Source organism: Mirounga leonina, unplaced genomic scaffold, assembly GCF_011800145.1.
Source record: "Mirounga leonina isolate KUSES-001 unplaced genomic scaffold, KU_Mleo_1.0 Mir_82, whole genome shotgun sequence".
Taxonomy (NCBI): Eukaryota; Metazoa; Chordata; class Mammalia; order Carnivora; family Phocidae; genus Mirounga; species Mirounga leonina.
The window spans coordinates 4,752,254-4,766,080 of NW_023270825.1; the positions used below are offsets into that span (position 1 = coordinate 4,752,254).

General features: G+C 48.2%; 1 protein-coding gene across 1 annotated transcript in view; it reads right to left on the reverse strand.

Annotated features, from left to right (window-relative positions):
* Positions 1-2,355: 2,355 nt before the first annotated feature.
* The window catches only part of YY1 (YY1 transcription factor), a 29,007-nt gene continuing 17,535 nt past the window's right edge, over positions 2,356-13,827 (reverse strand). The window contains exons 3-5 of the mRNA XM_034992981.1: positions 6,234-6,294; positions 4,401-4,559; positions 2,356-3,528 (exon numbers count right to left, since the gene is read on the reverse strand). Coding sequence (XP_034848872.1) covers positions 3,346-3,528; positions 4,401-4,559; positions 6,234-6,294 — 403 coding nt within the window. The 3' untranslated portion in view covers positions 2,356-3,345. The remainder of the gene's footprint in view (positions 3,529-4,400; positions 4,560-6,233; positions 6,295-13,827) is intronic.

Sequence of the window (13,827 nt, forward strand, 5' to 3'; positions counted from 1 at the left end):
AAATGTGGGAGGGGGCCAGGTGTTCCGGCGCCACGGACATAAATTGCGAGGTGCGTGAGGATAGCCAGGTTTTGCTGGGCAGGGCGGGGGCAGCAGTGACCGCCCCCCCCGACCCCCTGCCCACCGCACTGCGGCGACCCCTCAGGCAGCCCGCAGAGTCTCTGGGTTCTTGCTGAATGGAAGGGACTCTCTCTCCTCTATCTGTGAAGAAACCATCTAGAACTCCGCTTGGAAACGCTGGCAGGCATCGAGATACTCTGTCAAAGGGCCTTGCTTGACTCAAATTCAGCGAAGTAAGTGACATTTAAAAGAACCTGCACATGAAAACCAAACGGAGGAAAAAATCTTCATTTTCCTCAAATCCTCAGGCCTTGAATCTAGGCATAGCACACAAACACCATATGAAACCAACAGCGTGAGTTCAATGTCACCTTGGAAAATAAATGTCACTCTGGGGTGACAGTTCTTTATACAAATATTATGCTTCCCCCTAAACCCCCACTACCAAAAAAGGGGGGAAAATAATAAGAAATCCAAAAATAGAAAACAACATCTTGTTAAATGTAAACTTATCCTCTGGAGCTTTTATATTACATATGCTAGAAACATGCATTTATTTCAGTTCGGATGTAAGAAAATATGTCTGTCAGTATCACTTATAAATCAGGTTAATGCTCAAGACAAGGGACTGTTAGACCAGCACTTCAAACTGCAGTAAATCACATCTTCAGCAAAACTGTAAATTCTAACCACAAGCACGACGGGTTTCGGTTACAGCCAATGAGGACAACGGCTCCTCTTTCACTGCCGCTCCCTGAGGAGCTTCCAACGCTACTGGGAACGGAGAGCGCCCGCCAACCGGGAACCTGGGACATTCCACCGCCTTCAAGCCCCCACTTCAATTCCTGTCAGAGATGAACTCTGCGGGCCGTGAAAGACACACGGACAAAGGGGCCTGGGGAGCGACAGCTGTTCCCCTCAGAGACAGAGGGGGCAGAGGGGGCAGAGGGGGCAGAGGGGGCGGAAGAGATGACCAAGGCATCCCCCAAGGGATCAAGGCACGGGGGGGGGAGGGGGGGTCGCTCCACACGGGAGCCTGGCTTCTCTAGCTCACGGTGTGGCTCTGCGGGGGCTGCGGGCGACACCACCCCACGGCACCAGTCCCGGGGATGGCGCCAGGCCCGGGCTCCCGTGTGGCGGTGCTGGGCGAGGGTGGCGCGGCCCCGGCCTCCTGAGGCGGCCAGCACCCAGAGACTGCTCACCTGCTGGGGCGGGGAGGTAGGGCCCCCGCCCCAGGTCTAGTCAGAGAGGCACGCGATGGCGCCGGGGCGCGCAGCTTCGCTGGGCCCCGCCACCGGCTTACCTCTCTCCTGCCTGCCAGATACAGCAAAGCCGGGCTTATCCCGAGAACAGCTGGGGTCTTCGGATTAACTCCGTTCCACCAAACTACCCAATGGATACCAGATTCCGAACAAGTAAGTGTCTCAAGTTAAATTTGTCATTTAGGACTCAGAAGGCACTTCAAAATTCCGGAGAGCCACAGGGTCCCTGTTATTAGGTCGCCAATCCTCCTGTACGGGACCGGTGGAGAAGCTGAGAGGGACGGGGCTGCGCTCTTGACCCGACGGTGTCCTGGACACGTGGGACACACACCTCAGACGGTAGCTGGCTCGTCACCAGCCCCGCAGGGCCAAGCACGCAGCGCACACACGGCTGACTGCGCTCTGAATAAATGGCATTTTTGCTGTATCGTGGCAGTTTATACAATAGTCTCACGAGTGTGATATTGGACTCTAAGTAAAATGCAAAAATTGTAGTCGAACACTTAGGAGGTCACCATGTGAGAGGTCAAGTACTCACTGAGTACAGTATTCTTCATCATCGAATGGCCCTGCCGGTCTGCGCTCAGTATCCAGGGAGAAGCAGGAAAACGAAGGCACGGGCCCGCGGCTGCCACGTGGGCCAGCAAGGCTCTCCGACCAACAGCCAAGGAGAACCCTCAGCGCTTCCCGTCAGGCCAGCCAAGGACCCGCTGGGGCCGCCGTGAAGGCAGCCCGCGCCGGCAAGTGCCCCCGGGTCTCCCCTCTGCTCGCGCCCCGTCCGGGCGACAGCTTACCTTGAGAGCACGCACACAGGCCGGGCACAACTGCTCCAGTCGCACTTCTGCTGGGGGGGGGGGGGGGGGGAGCCAACATCAAAATCCTACCACCAACGGGCCCGGTTCGGGGTACTCTGAGGTAGTTCCTTAACTCGGGATGCCTGTCACCTACTCTCTCCCAGAATTCAGCACGCGTAGGACGTCCTGAAACATCTATGCACCGTTGCAATCACAAGTCACTGTAGTTGAGTGCAAAATAAAGGAAACTTGAGTTGCTTTATTTAGCTTCCAATTTCTGGGAGGCTCGAGAATTGTAATTATTCTGGACAACAAAAGGAAATCAGACTGTGCTTACAGATCTTTTTCTGCCGTATTCTTTCTGTAGGACTGCTGTTTTATTGTTGCCCTTTTCTGTCACATGGGGTGTACACATCAGGTGGTAAAAGGTACAATACATTCTACAACTGAGCACCACTTTCTGTAACTGAACAGGCAAAGAAATTACACTGAACATCAGCATCTGGCAGTATTTTTCAGAAAAAAAAAAGTGACTAAAATGGGTTTAAATTGATTAACACTATTAAATCACATCTAATATCTGATACTACATGATTCAATACAGCTATACGATACAATTATACAAAATGTGTTAACATCAAAGAATACAACCAAAATTAAGAGAGCAAACAAAACCTATATAACTTTTTTTTTTACAGGAAAATACTTTTGAAGTATGCATGTAACTGCCCATTCTTTTAAAGAAAATCTACTGCAAGCAAAGTTATCAACCTCCAGAAAAATCACACATAGCATTACTAAGCATATCCCCAAAAAGTGTACAATATGCACACTTGGAAAATACAAAATTAAAAAAATTGTAAGCAACAGGTGAGCTCCATATTTATAAGAATGTGAAAAGAAGTCCCATTTTTAGCACTGTTGTATAAAGAATTGTCTTTTGATGCGAAGTTCATGAATTGTCCTCCTGCTGGGACCACACTTTACAAAAACACCGTGTTTTTGAAACGAGATTACAGAGCAAGATAGAGCATCTTAGCAATGTCATCTTATTAAAGTTTTTTTTTTTAAATTTTTACTACTTTATCAAAACATGTCCCTTAGGTGTGTAGGATTCATTTTTAAAATTCTTTCCTAGAAACAATATACAAAGGAGAGGCCTATTTATTCCCAATCACACTCCTGGAAGATGCTCCCCGGGGTCGAGAAGGGTCTTCTCCATCTTCCTCTCACTGGTTGTTTTTGGCCTTAGCATGTGTTAAGATGTGAGATTTCAGGTTAGTTGACTGAGCAAACTTCTTATTACAGCCGTCGAAGGGGCACACATAGGGCCTGTCCCCGGTATGGATTCGCACGTGTGTGCGCAAATTGAAGTCCAGTGAAAAGCGTTTCCCGCAGCCTTCGAACGTGCACTGTCGAGGAAAGACCAGAGAGAGCCCAGCTCAGTGACCGTGCCGGGGCCGACGGGGCGGGGTGGCAGGCGGCAAACAGCCCGCCTCTCGGGCCGCACACCTCGTCCTCCCCGCTCCGGGGAAACGCGACAGTCCCGGGGCCAGTCCCACCCCAGCACAGGCGGGCGGGGGGCTCGAACTCTGCATGCGGACCACTCGGAAACCCAGGCACAGCACTCAGGAATTATTTTAAATACGGGGTAAGAGACACACTTGGCAAAACACCAAGAATCTTCCTCGGGATCTTGTTACGGTCTTGGTACTTATGTCAATGTTTCAAATAATGAAATACAATCGATTAGGAAGGTTTCTGGTGTCAGGTATCAAAAAGAACCGTGTTAAATCGAGACCTGCATTGCTAGTTTGTTCACTTGTGATGAGTTTCTAAAAACAAGACAAAACATCACCTATACTTACTCCGTTCGGTAAAATTTTGGAAGTTCCCCCGTCAATTAGTAATTCGATATACTTCCATCAACTACCGAAAATCAACTGCTTCAATCCCACAGTGAATGCACTAGAAATGCAGTTTTAGGCTTGCTCGTGAGCAATCCAGTTTTCCTCCTGATACAAAGTACACCCCGTCAACACCCCGATACACCCTGTCCCCCCGTCTCCAGGACCAGAGACGCTGCACACGGGGAAGGCAAGTGCCGGGGCAGCCCTTGCGGCCGCACCAACGGGACACCGTTTTGGTTTCTCCCTACGGAGCACTGGGAGCACCGAGAGCAGCACTGGGAGCACCGACAGCCGCGTCTCTCCGGCCCTCCAGTGCCCGCAGCCCCGCCTACACTTGCCGGGTGGTGTGGGGAGGGGGAAGGGACGAGCTCTACCTGAAAGGGCTTCTCTCCAGTATGAACCAGTTGGTGTCGTTTTAGTTTTGAGCTCTCAACAAAAGCTTTGCCACACTCTGCACAGACGTGGACTCGGGGGCCGTGGGTGTGCAGGTGCTTTCGCATGGCAGAGTTATCCCTGAACATCTTTGTGCAGCCCTTCAAACAGAGAGAGAAGCTTAGTGGTTCACACTGCAAACTGTTAACAAAGAATTCAACCACTTAAAACAGCCTTCACTGACCCAAGAAACAAAACCACCCCCGGCCCCCCCGCCACTTACGTTTTACTCAATATCAACAGGAGAAATATTAAATGACTTAAGACAAAAACCAGACAGCTGGAGAAGGCCTTCTCGTTTAATGCAAACCCTCGTGTTACAGATCAGGAAACTGAGGCTCAGAGATGTCTTTAAGGAGACTTGCCCAAGGTCACACTGCTCGTAGGAGCCGAGCCAGGGGTAGAACCCAGCAGCCTGGCTTCCAGCCACACCACAGCTGCCTCCCCCAACTCTGTGCCCAGCTGAAGTAGCAGAAGCCCTGGTAAACAAATGGGGTTGAAAGGAGAGCAGTCCACCGCTACCTTTGGTGGGCCCCATATTCTGGGCTGCAAGAATGGGCTGTCACTCTCCATCGCCTACTGTTCCCTCTTCTCTCTTTGCCTCTTTCCCCTTCTTGACAGAGAAAGAAGCAAGAGGGTCTCCAAGGAATGGCAACTACAGAAGAAATTGATTTTGTGAGACACCAGGAAAGGAAGCAGGCACACGGACGCCGGAGCGGGGAGCGGGGCGCGGACGGGCGTGCACTGCTCAGGACAAGCATGGCCTTCCCAACTTCTTCTGCAGTTGCTGTCCAGGGATGGAGCGAGTGGGGGATGAGTGGACAGGACGACAGCCTCACAGGCACGAGGGAGGGGAAGCCGCGGCTTTGGCACCTTGACCCCCAGGCTGTGTTTCCATTTAGCAAATGGAATTTTTTTTAAAATGTAAATTTGGAAAAGAAGTACACAGAGAAGCTACAGGGAGGACAGACACTTAGGGCCTAACTGTTTTCAGATGCTTCTTTACGTGTTGGCCCCCAAAGGAACTTGTTTTACGTCTCAAAATCTCCATTCACTAAGCGTTTTGAAAAACCACACAAAGAACCTGTGAGTGGTCATTAGAAGGACATCGCCAAATGAAACTCATCCTTCTTCAATTACTGATTTTTAAAAATTCTTTATCCCATTAAAACTTTCTCCCCACCTCCGTGATACTTCTTTTTCTGTTAGTTTTACATCCATCCAATTAAGTGTGAAACAGACCCAACCAACACCTCAAAATACTTTTTAGGTGATCCTTTCCTTTGGAAGACTAGCCACATTTTGAAAACAATTAAGCACCCCTGTAGTAACACACAGTTAGCAGGGCAAATTAAGAAAACTGTGAGAGATGCAGTTTTATTAGGCTTACTTTAGCAGCATCCAAAATAATTTCCAAATTTCCATAATGAGCTTTCAGCCCCACAAAGGTCCACGGGTGAGACACCACCCAATGTCTTAAGATTGACTTGTTCATGATCCAAAAGGAAGAAATAAAATCCTAACATTGTATATTCAATATACAGTAAGAGCAAAAACACTGGCGCCCTACAGTAGCCCCATTAACGGTATTTAAATTTAAGTGGCCTTTACTGAACAACAAAACTTACATCACAAATACAGCCTCTTGAGTTTAGAAAACAAAGACTTTAGTTCCTCACTTAATTGTTAGATGGAAATAAAAGTGCAGATTGCTTATGAGCTCTCTAAATCTTCATTGGCAGTTTGACAAACACTTTTCCCCTAGCATTACTTACTTTATGAGGGCAAGCTATTGTCCTTGGAGCGTCATCTTCTTTAATTTTTCTTGGCTTCATTCTTACCAAAAAGAAAAAAAAAAAAAAAAGAAAAGAGAGAGAGAGAGAGATTTGTAGGCGTGGGTAGACTCATCTGGCATAAATCATATAGTCCCTACAATGTTTTCCTTACAGATACAAACAACTACGGTTATAGGTGGCATCCAGGAGGGAAAGGATGAGACCACATTCCCTGAGTACCACCCGTGACTGGGAAGCACCCTTCCCATTTCACAGGTGTGGGTGCTGGTGCTCAGAGAGCCTGAGTCGCTGCCACGGTCTCGCAGCGAGCGAGCCAGGGCAGCTCAGGCCGGCACTGAGGTCTGTGCACTTCAAATATCTGCTCTTTCCTCCAAGCTCTTGAAATAACACGAAAGACCACCAGCCCGAACCACAGAGGAATCTCTTAGTGGGAGCAAAGCAAGGTATCCAGGAGCAGCTGCTGTGGTAACAAAGACACCTTGTGAAAAGGAAGCAGCAAATGGGGGAGGGTCTTAAACACAAATCCCTACAAAACCCCTTAAAAAAAAGGAGGGAGGGTTCACTTCATACTGACAGACATTATCTTTAGGAGAGATAATTTTTTAAAAGGGCACAGAAGAGTCCTTGTAAACAGAAAATCATTTATATACATTATCTCTGGAAAGAAACATAGTAAATGAACTTGATACTGGTGTTTTGGGGAAGAGCCCCCAGGGACTGGTGGACAGGTGGGAACACCCCATACCCTTTCCCACTGTTGAATTTTATCATACTACTACTTTTGATGGTGGGGGTGGGAGGGAGGTTACCGTTTTTCAAATAATGAGAGCATTTAAAAAAAAACAAAACAGAACGACAGAGATTTCCAGCCCTGCTTTGGGACCGGGGTGTAACAGGAACCCCATGCGGACTCACTACCCAGAGAGCTTGCTGATTTGGTAGCTTACCTACCTGCTATTTCCACTGAACCAACCTTTGGTCTTTTGTCAAAACTTTCTCTCCAAATACTCCCTACAGATCTGTGTGTGGTAGAGGGGTGAGAGATTAAAAGTTCCTAGAGAGACTAGAAAAAAAGATTTACATCTTCGAGACAGACGCTCCTTCTGTCCCGTCTACCACCTCACTGCCCTACGTGAGAGTGCACAGCTAACAAACGAGCCACGAGGTCAGGGATGCCTTACCAGTAAGAGCTAACTTACCAGCACTCTCTCATCACAAAAGATTTCTGCGGTCATCTTTAGGTTAGCAAAGCCCTAGTGCAAAGGTCCTTCTTCACCCTTGATCTGGGAAAAGGATGACCTGAAGATTTTGTTTTATAAAACCTGAGCTGACAAAGTCATCTAGTTAAACTCTCCATCCCTCGAGGAGCATTGGTGAACCAATTTCTCTGGCGACTAGAACTTACTTCTAAGGAAGTCTGTTCAAGACGGTATGAATTTCCTACTTTAAGTTCTGAGAACATTTCCAGCTTGGTATCTGCCCCCGTTCCAACCCTGTAGACACCCCTCCTTCCTTCTACTTGGGGGATCACCCCACCAGTAAGCAAATATTTTCTAAATGCCTGTTGTGCACAGGGCTTTGAGCTGGCCTGTTATCTGAAACACCATTAAACCCTGGAGCTGGTCTGAGCTCACAGAACCTTTGTAGGACAAAAATTTAGTGCCACTGCGCCACCTGGAGGTTAGATCAGAGTTTGGAAAACAACAGTGATTCACATGAATGGGTTCTACTCCAATCAAGTATTCATAAGAAAAAAAGGGTATATTAAGAACCGGGCTTCCGTCTTCCCAATGAATAACGACATTTACTCCTTGATGATTACACTCAAATATTCTATGTCTCTCTCGACTGCAGACGCGGCTACATGATCCTGTCCAAATTCGCAAGAGTGGTACTCACCTAAAGAGGGTGAATTTTATTGTTTGCAAATTATGTTAATAAACCAACTTTAAAAAATGTCCGCTGGGCTGACAGAGAAGTCGCACAGACAACCGCTTCCTGGCCCACCCATCTGGGGCTCCAGGGTGGGGTGTCCATGTCAGGGAGGTGCCTGCTGCAGCACCTCATGGAGTGAGCCCACCCCTGACATTTTCTTAAATTTATTCCCAGGAACTTGGTTTTTGAAAACTTTTTATCATGGAAATTTTCAAATAGACACAAAATTAAAGGGCACAGTCCCAAGTACCATTTACCAAACTCTTGATTTATTAAATGTTATCATTAAGTGGTATTTTTCCTTAAAATGTCATTTGCAAAATGTGTGCCAGCAGGTAGCATGTAATTGATTTCAGAATGAAAGTTTAAAATGTACTTGGACAAACACCCTTGGACACAAGAAGGAAGTGAAAGGTTTAACTGCAGCCACTCTTAAGCTCCTTGGCAAATCCTCCTTCTTCACCAGAGTGGCAAATGAGGCAGTGTGTGTTGTTGGTGCCTTTTATATTTTACTTGAAGGCAAACATTGAAAAGGTCATTTTCCAAAAACTAGATTGAAAGTGGGTTTTTGTTTTTTGTTTTTTTATGAGTAAAGACTAAAATTAAAATCTTCATGGCACCAACTGATACATAACCTACACAATAAAAAAAAGTATTTGAAATCCTAAAAAAGTAATTTTAAAAAAGCCTAAAATCATATACTGCTACTTGGAGTATCTCTTCAACATGCCCAACTATTCAGAATAACCAAGATTTGAGTTTTCCCTCGACTGGGAGACTTTACACAGGACGCCATTGGCGGCAGAGGCACTGGCGGTAGTGGGGGGCATAGGGCCGGGCTTGGCGCCGACTCCTACCAGCTGCACGACCTTGAGCAAATCACTGAACTTCTCAGCCTCAGTTTCTCACTCTGTAAAAAGATGGAATGCTACCTGCTTTGTAGCTGCCAAGACTCAAAGAGAGGATGCACGTGAAGCTATCGGGGAATGACAGCTATTCTTATCCCCAGCTGTGTGTTAAATGCGCCTGGCTAAAATGAGTTCATTCCTAAAAAACAAAAAAAAAAAGCCAGTTGTACTTAACAGTCCAGAAGGTTCTGGTGCTCCAAGCCACCGTTTTCAACTAAAGGGCTGAGAGACTAGAGAAAAACGGCACAAGTCGAGTAGAAAGGCACCTTCGGTAGATTACAAAGTACGAGGAGGAGCCAGGTACGCAACAAGAGAAGCTTCCTGTTCAATGGGAAGCGGCGAGCACTCCGCACGCTGCACGCGGCCCGGCCGCTGGGTTTGCCCGGGCTCACTCCGCGCCCAGGGGGTGGGGGCGGCACTGTAAAGGCTGGACTCCAGGACCAAAAATCTGCAGGAACCTCCTGGCACCACTTGGAGCAGGGCGAAACCAGAGTTGTAAGTTAAAGCTCAATGTCCCAGACGCCGAGATGAACCGTTTTTAAATCAGAGATTCCCAAATGAAGGGAGTCCTGTTCATAGCAAAACGATAAGCTTAGTCGCCTTCAGCCTAGAACCCTGATGGGGACCTGTGTTGGGGGCAGAAGTTCCTGGAACCCAGCTCCCCTCTGCAACCGCAACTCCCCTCCCTTCTTGGTGCAACGAAGAGCGATGCCTCAGACAAACGAGACTAAGTTCGCCAAAGTATCTCCTATGGAGACAGCACATTTTCCTGACGGTCCTTCCAGCTCCGCTCCACCAGCTCATCTTTACGCTACTCCTGCGAAAGTCTCAGGGTGGGTGGTGGACGACAACTAAATTAACCAGCTTGTGACTGACCTAACCACTCTTAATTCTGATCTTTCTAGACCGGAAGTTTCCGAAGGGCTAACTGTAGTTAATGAAAAGAGCACAAAGGCTGTTCATTTAATCAGGAACAAGAACTCACCAGGTCCCACCCACTGGCCACATTTTGAAGTATTTAAAAAAGAACAAAATCCCCCCTCCCCCAATACCAGGACTTTCAGATGAAAAGTCCTTATTTCTTATACTTGCCCCCCTCCCCCATGTAACTGATTTACTTACTCCTAACCGATTCTCTAGGCTCGGTGCGGCAGGAACCCGAACCACTCTTTGGTCAGTTCCAAGTCCAGTGCAGAACCCCCTCTCCCCAGCACAGGAGAGAGGGAAAAGCAGCTAACACGCTACCTCAAGCCAACAGCTGAGCCATGGAGTGGAGGTGGATAAAGGGGGTTCTGTGGGTCTTTACAAGAGAAGAAGATAGGGTCTGGCCCCTAACAATTTGAAACTTGGTGCCTCTTTGTCTTTAGCTTTCAGAGTCCCAATCACCAATGCCGGGGGCCCCTGGAAAATCCTCTTCAGCGGTTGGTTACACACATTTTCAAAACGCAAAGATCTAAGAAAAGAGGGCATTCCAAGCTCCAGTACCTCTCACCACCACCACCGTCCAGTTAGAGACTTGATAGTTTTCCGTGATCTGTTCCAGGATACTAAGAACAACGGGGTTGAGCGGGAGCCCAACCCTCTACCCTCACTTTGTATACACTGTCAGGATGAGCAAGATCTCATTCTATTCTGTACACAAAATGGAATCTTTAACAGGATGATTAGAAAAGAAACACACACTATATTCAGATGATTATGGAAACAGATCGCCTACTGTAGAATGTTAACTGTGTGCTAGGATCGCATTTCTTGCTCTGTGAGTCCAACACAGTCGCTTCAGGACCAAGGAGAGACTTGCAGAGTCAGGCCAAACAAGTTCAATGCACTTCAACCATCATCAAATTTATGCCCACTTTTAGGCCACGGCTTTCTTACTAGCACTGCCTCTCTCTTCAGAGGGTTTCTGATTATCTTTTCCTTTTTAGAAAACTCTTTCCCATACCACCAAGACCTTCTGGCTTCTTACTCATTCTGTGCACCGCTGAATGAACTCAACTTTTCCTGAAGAAAGCCCTACAATTCACTGACTTTCTGTTCTCAACTGAATGGGTTTCCAGCCTGATTCTCTGTTCGCCAGGTTCTTTAGGAAGGCTTCCTTTTGATGTACGTCCTCGTCTTCCTGGAGTATATCCTCCAGTAACCCCCTCAGAAAGGGTAAGTGAAACATAAAACAAATCCTTATGTGTCTACAACTGCCACTTTTATGCCTTGTAGTTGACCAACAGCTCTGCTGGATCGGGATTTCTATGTTTACAGTAACTTTTCCTCACAAATCTCAAAACGTGACTCCGCGGTCTTCTAATTATCTACTGCTGGTGAAGAAAAGGCTCATTCAGGTCTAGCAGGGTTGAAGGCAGCCCTGAGGCAGGCTCGAGGCCACTTGGGAAACAAGCAGAAGCTTCTATTCGACAACGGTGACACGCACCTCCCGAGTGCAGGGCCAACACCCCAGATTTTCTGTTCAGGGAACTGTGGACAAGCTTCCAGATCATCTGCCCCAATTCAGCAATGAGGGTGAACACCACCAAGGGTGGGTCACCAACACCTCATCACTCCTGCTCGCCACCCCCAGGTTCCTGCTCTCTGGAACATCCTACCTCAGCCCTCTCTCTGCTCCTCCACTGAAATCACTCCGCAAAGTATAACTGAGAGAGCAGAGGTCCCTCTCTTGGACCTTCTGAGCACTCCCCTGGCTTTTATGACGCTGTATGTACTTCCCTGAGCCACACCGTCTGTCTGAATGAGCCCTGTGCCCTGTTGCTGGTTCCCTTACCCTCCGCTCACAGAGTTTTCCCAAGACCGGCCTCTCGGCAACAGGCCTCCCAGAGCATGCACGTCTGGGCCACTTTCGGCCTCAGCCACAGTGCAGCAGATGAGTCTAGCCCTGATGTACTTCCTGAAACCACGTCGGGCCCAACAGGGATGATTCATTACCATCTAAAGCCAAACAATGCCCACCCTGAACCCCAAACCAGCACCCTCTCCCAATCTCGTGCCACCTGAGGCGCGAAGCATTCAACTTCCACTCTGAGTCCTCCTTCCCGGAGACACACAGCCGGTCTGGTTCTCAATCTCATCTCCTGCCACCCTCATCTCATTTATTCTTTCACCATCTGGCCGCCGCAATCCCAGCTCAGGCCTTCGTGACCTCTCCCACTCCCTGTCTGGCCCTTCGCCGACCCACCCTGGACACAGAGGATGTGTCCTTCTCTCAAAGCCAACCTCTGATCACAGAGCCCCTTCTCTACCGCTCACACACCTCTGGCAGCTGCCCACCGCACACTGAAAACATTCCCAGATGTGGGCCCGGTATTCAGAGAACTCTTACACTCCAACTGTCTCCCTGTGAGCCTCCGAATTCCCAGCCGAACCTACTTATCCTTTTCTGAACGTATATCCGACGGGGGTTGAGTCCCTTCCTTTCCACCAAACTCATGCCACACTAGCATTAGGCCCACCATGAGAACCCCACCTGCCCCCTCAAATCTCAGTGTTTTTCAAGGCTCACGTCAGACGCCACCGCCTCTGCAAGGCTTTCCTTGACTCCTTCGTTCGTTGGTCTACCCCTGGGGACAGCATCCTCTACCCTCGCTAAATTCCAAGTACGATAACAAGGGATGACTAACTTTAAAAACACATGACAATACTAAACATTGGCACACAATTTGACTCAATCTGCCCCAAAACTCTAACCTCACTGCTGACTCTATCTACAGATTCCATTTTTATTTGTATTGGGGGGGTGGGGAACGGAGTAACATTTGAGTAGCATACCGTATTTAAAATATGAAAGGCAACAAAAGCTGGGAGACATAATGTCATTCACAAAAGGACAGAAGCCTTAACTTTTTTTTGTTCAGCCGTGATCAATCAGAAATAGACTCACGTGTAGATTCCCTGTGGCGGCAGTTTCATGGGATAGGAGAAAAGGGTACATACCCCTTTATTACAACACCTCTGACTCTGACACCCATCTGACACATGGGGAAACTGAGGCTCCCAATGGCAGGACCCACCTTGTTTTGGGCAGGGCTGGGAGAAACCAGGACACACCAGGCCTCCAGCTCTTATCTACTCCACTCTGCTCTCAAGAAAAAGACAGACAAGGATCCCCTCTCTGTTCCTAGAAGGTGTGGGATCACAAAGATGTCTCTCTTCCTCATCCTGCCCTTGCCTAAATTTCCTGACTATTCCAGGCTCCATTCAACCTCAGGGTGGGAAAAGAAGTCATCCTTCTGCTCCAGAGTTTATGAATTCACTTCATTTTATTTAAAACTGTCTTTGAGTGTGTTCTCATGTCCTCGTAGAAACTGCCCAATGATGCTGGGAAATAAATACTACAAAAGGGGGCAGAGGCTTCTGTGGGAGCCCAGCCCACTTCAGGCCAAACAAGCCTCTGGTGGGTCCAGATCTTCCTGACTGCTCACCGTGGCCAGTCACAGGGGTCCCCGCCATAAATTTTTTTTTTTTTTTAAGATTTTTATTTATTTATTTGAGAGAGAGAATGAGGTAGAGCGAGCATGAGAGGGGGGAGGGTCTGAGGGAGAAGCAGACTCCCTGCCGAGCAGGGAGCCCGATGCGGGACTCGATCCCGGGACTCCAGGATCATGACCCGAGCCGAAGGCAGTCGCTTAACCAACTGAGCCACCCAGGCGCCCCCCCGCCATAAATATTTGATGCCCGCTTCAATGAACAAAACCCTGGGAGCTTAACTGAGGACACATTGA